Below are 6000 nucleotides of genomic sequence, written 5' to 3'. Positions count from 1 at the left end.
GGTTTCCCGAATGCCCTGAGGCCACGGGCACAGGCGGCTATTTGGCAACCTGTCAATTAAACATAAAAAGGCCTCGCGGCCAAGAGGGAGGTTGATCTCAGCCAGAGCGAAGACGCAGTTCTCGAACACGAACACGGATCCAGACGGGAGTCTGCACCCAAGGCCCGAGTCCTCCCGGCCAGGGCACCACCGGTCAAGTAGGTCAGGAGCGCAAGGTCCCCAAGGAGGCCGCGCAGATCCGGCCTCTGTTTAGCTTGCCTCGTGACCCAAATTCCCTCGTGTCTAACGGGACCCGTAATTGCGCAGAAAGAACGGTTTGCATTTACCAACGTCTTCAAATTGAGGAGCCCCGCCTCCCACGGCCAGGACCCCACAGCCCAGGAGCGGTGCTTCACATCGGGTCGGCCTGCGTACCCCGGTGGCCCTCGTGACAGGCGGACGCAACACCAGGACCGAACATTCACTCTGCAGGGCGTCTCTCTCCCACACTGACCGGTGCATTCGGGCAACGGGTGCGCAGGACCTGCCCCCGAGGTCTGGTGCCCAGACATGTGGATCCCCACCACACGTTAGCCAGGGCTAACGCGGGCCATGGGACGCGGTTCCTGGAGGTCCTTTCTGGGCTGGGGTTTTCTCAGCACAAGTTGCTACAGCACAGCACTTGAGGGGGAGCGAGGGGGGGGGGGGTACTTTGTTTTCAACCCCTCCCCCTGCCTGGGTTGCCTGAGGACCCCCCCCCCCCCCTGTACACTCGGCTGAAAACCAACCACCAGTCTCTGTCTCATCTTTTATGGTTTTGCAGAATGCCCGACATGAAACATAATTGCAAATATTCGGCTGTGCAAAAGAGAATAGTGCTTAAGTACAAATGGAGACATGATTCTTTTTTAAATAAATACTTAAACACAACTAAGGTCCCACAAGCACCTGGACTCTAAGGTCTGTGGCCGAGCTGCCTGCCTGCCTGCCTGCCTGCGGACTCGTGAAGACGGACGTCCTCCTTCCCCTCCCCCCCAAATCAATACATGGAATCTGGTGCCAATGGTCGATCACAATGAGCCCCTTTGAGAACCTGCCCCAGGCCTCTAGACACGATCTGGCCGGGGCCGGGACCCTGGAATTTCCCGAAGATCACTGGTCCGCAACAGTTACAAGTATTCTACAGAATTCCCTCGGTGCCTGCGTCCGGGGGAGGGGAGCCTAGAGGACTTTCTTCAGCTCGTCGTACAGCACGAGCACAAAGGCGCCCCCCATGCCCCGCAGGACGTTGGACCACGCACCCTTGAAGAAGGCTTTGCCCCCCTCGTCTTTGAAGATCTTCCGCCAGCAGTCGAGGGTCCCCTTGTACATGATGTCGGCTGGAAGAGAGAGACGGACGACACTTACTGGGAGCTTACTGTGGAGAGGACGTTACAGGAACCACGAAAGGCACGTGGCAGGCAGCGAAACCAGCTGCCGCGACCCGGGGGACGCGGTTCCTCGTCCCGGAGAAAACGGAGGCAGCGCACACGCGTGGCCCCAGCTCACAGCCCTGCCGGCCCACTGTCGTGGTCGGGGAGGAATGCGGAACTCAGGCCCCACCCCCACCTCGGGAACCGTGCGAGGCCCCTGGCCACTCGGGAGACCAGGGGCCGAGCAGGTACCCGGGGGTCAAGGGCTGGCGGGCCAAGAGTAGCGCCCTTCAGCACGGCCTCCCGTGCCCGCGACGCTGGCACACTTCGGAACCAGACGCTGCCCCAAGCGCTGTGGGAAGCGGCTCATGTGAGGAACCCGAGCCCCGTAAAGGCTGCGAGCAGGACGCCCTTCCCGCCAGGAAGGGTTTCTCGGACTTTGTCGTCCGGCCACCAGAACGGAGACACCGTACCTCCTTTGCGCCCCGACTGCATCATCATGCGCCTCCGCACGGTGTCGAAGGGGTAGGAGACCACGCCCGCCACGGCTGTCACCGTCTGCGCGATCATCCAGCTCACCACGATGTGCGTGTTCTTGGGGTCCGGGAGCATGCCTGCGGGGTCACCGGCCGACGTTAGGCCCTAGTGCTGCCCACCCTGCCCCCTCGAGGGGTTCCCAGCAACGGGTCACAGAGACCAGATATCAGGACGGGCTCGGCCACAGAGCCTGGACGGGGAGGGGGTGGGGGTGCTGAAGCCACGTGCAGGCCATGGTACAGTCCCACAGACCCATAATTAGTACCCGAGTGACTTCCCTCTAAAGCAGGGGCCGGACGAACTTTGGAAGTGGTCACGGCAGACGGCGCGAGGCTGTCCTTTTTTTGGACCTTTATTTTTGAGACAGCCCGAGTGGGGACGCAGGCCCTGAACCCACGAACCGTGACATCACGACCTGAGCTGAAGTCAGACGCTCAGCCGACTTGAGCCCTCCAGGCGCCCCAACGCGAGGCTGCTCTTTTGCAAAGACCCCCAAACCTTGCTGACAGCTGCTCTCAGCTTGCTTTCAGGGTGTGAACTGTGAGCCCCTGAAACTCACAGCGGAGCCCCAATGCCCAGCAGGCAGAAATCGAGCCGTACTGACGCAGAGCGTCTTAAAACAAACAACAAAAAAGCAACAGTTGAAAAGGCAAAGTAAGGTCATCAAAACGGGCCTGGCCCTAAGCAGAGGACGGACATCCTTGTGAGAAGAAACTGAGGGACGACCTGGTCGGCTCAGTCAATTATGTGTCTTGAATTCGGCTCAGATCCCGATCTCAGGGTCTGGGGGTTCGAGCCCAGGGTGCTGGGCTCTGTGCTCACAGCGCGGAACCTGCTTGACATCCTGTCTGTCCCTCCCCAAATAAGTAAACTTTAAAAAACTTTTTAAAATGTGAAATCTCAACACACAGAAAGGTCACACAAGAACACAGGGACAGAACCACCGTCTACACACCCAAGAAGCCAGCGGAGCATCAACAACTGGGAAACCCGCCTGGTCCCTCGCCCCTCCCCCACCCCCCCCCCCCCCATCTGAAGCACACTGGTCCCTCAGTGGACCTCTCCATCCGAACCACCCCGATCCCTCGCCGCCCCGGGCCCTCGCGCTTACCCTTGGCCGTGTCGTACACGCCGAAGTAGGCCGCCCGGTAGATGATGATGCCCTGCACCGACACGTTGAAGCCCTGGTACAGGCCCCGGATGCCGTCAGACTTGGTGATCTTGACCAGGCAGTCTCCCAGGCCCTTGAACTCCCGCTCGGTGCCCGACTTGCCCACGTCGGCGGCCAGACGGGTCCTGGCGAAATCCAGCGGGTACACGAAGCACAGCGACGTGGCTCCGGCCGCCCCGCCCGACGCCAGGTTGCCGGCGAAGTACCTCCAGAACTGCGTGTGCTTGTCCACGCCCCCCAGGAAGATCTGCTTGTACTTATCCTTGAAGGCGAAGTTGAGCGCTTGCGTGGGGAAGTAGCGGATGACGTTGGCCAGGTTGCCCCTCCAGAAGGACAGGACGCCCTGCTCCTTGGGGATGCGCACGATGCAGTCCACGATGCCCTTGTACTGCTTGTCGGCGGCGATCTGCTTGCTGGCGTGCTGCACCTGCAGGGCGGGCGGGCGCGCGCGCGCTGGCAACAGGGCCCCAGGACAGGCGCGCCCCCGAGCGGCGCCGGGCCGCCCCCACCGCTGCCGGCTCCCGGCGGCCAAAGGCGCTCCACGGTAACGACTCTGCCGTCATCCGCCCCCACCTCCCAGGCGCACGCGCGCCGGTGCCCTCCCGCCGCAGACCGCGCCTGCGCGCCCGCGGACCCGCCCCCACGCCTGCAGCAGCGCCCACGTGACCCCGCGCGCCCGGCCCGGCCCCGGAACCCGGCGGCGCGCGGACAAAGCGGCGCGGCCTCGCACTTCCGGCGCCCGCCCGTCTGCAGGCTCCGCTGCACGCGGCCCGCCGGGCCTGATGGCCCCTCCCCGCTCCCCGACCCCCCCACCGGGCGCACGCCGACCCCCCCCCCCTCCCCGCCTCCGTCCCCGCACACACACACACACACACACACACCTGCAGCAGCAGCTTAACCCGCTCGATCGGGGCCACCGCCGTCTTGGAGATGGCGGCGGCGATGCCTCCGGCCAGGAAGTCCTTGGCGAAAGAGATGGCCTGTTCCGTCATGGTGGCGGGGCGGGCGGCAAGGCGAGAGGAGTGCGGGGTGCGGGCGCGGAGAGCCGGAGGGTGGGCGCCGTTGGCTCAGCCCTGCCGCCGCCGGGACCGAAAAGACGGCGCGGCCAGCGCGCAGCCGCTAAGGGGACGACGCCCCGCCCCGCGCCCCCGCCCGCCACCACCATTGGCTGCGCCGCGCGCCGGCGCCCCGCCCCTCCCCGCGCGCCGCGCCCCCGCGGCCTGCCGGGAGCCGCTCTGCGCCCCGCCCCGCGGCCCCGAGCGCCGCGCCCATTGGTCGCGCCGCTGCTGCCGGCCGCGCGCCCCGCCCCGCGGCCCCGAGCGCCGCGCCCATTGGTCGCGCCGCTGCTGCCGGCCGCGCGCCTCGCCCCGGGGCATGGCGGGAGCCGGGCCCCGCCCATGCGCCGTGCGGGCCGGGTGGAGGCGGGGGGTTGGCCCGGCCGGCACCGTGACCTTGTCAAGGTCACGCTGGGGCAGGAGCGCGCGCGGCGGAGGGAGCAGGCTGGGGGGCGCTGGGTTCCCGCGCTCGGGCTCCTCCCGGACGCTGCGAGGCGCTCGTCCCGGCGACCTCCGATGCCCGGCTGTGACCTGCGCGCTCGTGCCGAAGACGCCCTGGGCTCTCCCTGCTGACCTCTGAGGTCAGGTCTCGACCCCAGCCCTCGCCCCGAAGACCTCGGGCCCTGACCCCGACCTCCTGCCTCTGCTCGCTGACCGGTGCTCCGCCGCGGCCCTTACGCTGCCCCCTAAAACCCCCTCTGAGCCGCGACCGCGACCCCTCGCTGCCGACGCCCGAGGCGCGGCGCCACCCCCACGCTCACCCTGAGGCTCTTCGGGCTGCACCGCTGGCTGCCCCCGCCCGTCCTTAACCGGAACGCCCCCCAGGCTGGCGCGCCCCCAGACCGTCCAGGCTCTGCTGGCGCTCAGTCCCCCTGCAGGGCCCGTCCGTGCCCTTGGCGGCCCTCCGCGCAGGGGGCCCTTGCTCCCCCAGCCGCACACGTGGCACGCACGTGCCCGCCTTTGCGCGCACGCGTGCCTGCGTGACCCGGTACCCACCCGTGCGTGGCCGCCCCCCTGCGCCCCCAGCAGCGCATCCCTGCGGGGACGCTCACCAGCCCAGACGGCTTGAAACGTGGTGAGCTTTTTACTGACTCGCAAGCGAACGTCCCGAGTAGGAAACGCATCGTTTGCTCATGTTGAAGGTGCTGTAAACCGGAAGCTCCAGAGTAGAGCCTGGGAGCAGGCCTCACCCGAGGATCGTCTTCCTGTTTGTTTTCCTTTCTGCCCTCTGCTTCCTTCCCCTTTTCTCCGTGCTCGCCACACTGTGGTTTCCCGTGCCCCCAGTAGCAGGTGAAAAACTCTGGTACTGGATGGGTCGGTGCCCGCAAAGCGCCCGGGAAAGCCCCGGGCACCAGTGCGCCGTGTCCTGGCCAACGCCCGCCTCTGCTCTGTGCTGACCTCCAGGACAGGCCGGTCCTGCTCAGGGCGCCTGAGGCTGGCCGGCAATGCAGACGCTGACCCTGTGGCGGCGGCGGGGGAGGGGGTGGGGGAGGCACTCAGAAGTAGCCTAAATGGTGACAGGGTCTGGGCCCCTGAGCACGGCTGTGGGGAGGGCCTCGGAGGTTCTGGCACATTCTCGAGGCTTCGCAGGGACGGGAAGTGGAGAATGTCCCCGGAAGACGCGGGGCTGCCAGGAGCAGCCAAGGGGCTCTGCAGCGGGAGGCGGTGGGGATGCTCGCCGGGGACCAGGCAGCTAGCTCAGGGGGCTGGAGCTGGGCGCTCCCAGGTGAGAACAGCATCAGCCCGTCTGGGCTGGAAGGGACCCTGGCAATGATTATCACCGCCCGGCAGGGGAGGGTGGGGGGAGGGACCTCCAGGGCCTATCAGCTGCTCACCCCGGATGACA

General features: G+C 66.3%; 1 protein-coding gene across 1 annotated transcript; it reads right to left on the bottom strand.

Annotated features, from left to right (window-relative positions):
- Nucleotides 1-773: 773 nt before the first annotated feature.
- SLC25A6 (solute carrier family 25 member 6) lies at nt 774-4215 on the bottom strand. The gene is made up of 4 exons (XM_047847395.1): nt 3981-4215; nt 3040-3526; nt 1865-2005; nt 774-1358 (listed from the first exon to the last, which is right to left on the bottom strand). The coding sequence occupies exons 1-4, from the start codon at nt 4089-4091 to the stop codon at nt 1201-1203; spliced, it is 897 nt and encodes a 298-aa protein (XP_047703351.1). The 5' UTR covers nt 4092-4215; the 3' UTR covers nt 774-1200.
- Between the last annotated feature and the right edge of the window lie 1785 nt (nt 4216-6000).

The sequence above is a fragment of the Prionailurus viverrinus genome, unplaced genomic scaffold (genome assembly GCF_022837055.1).
Source record: "Prionailurus viverrinus isolate Anna unplaced genomic scaffold, UM_Priviv_1.0 scaffold_48, whole genome shotgun sequence".
In the NCBI taxonomy this organism is placed as follows: Eukaryota; Metazoa; Chordata; class Mammalia; order Carnivora; family Felidae; genus Prionailurus; species Prionailurus viverrinus.
This window is presented reverse-complemented; position numbering and strand designations above follow the sequence as displayed.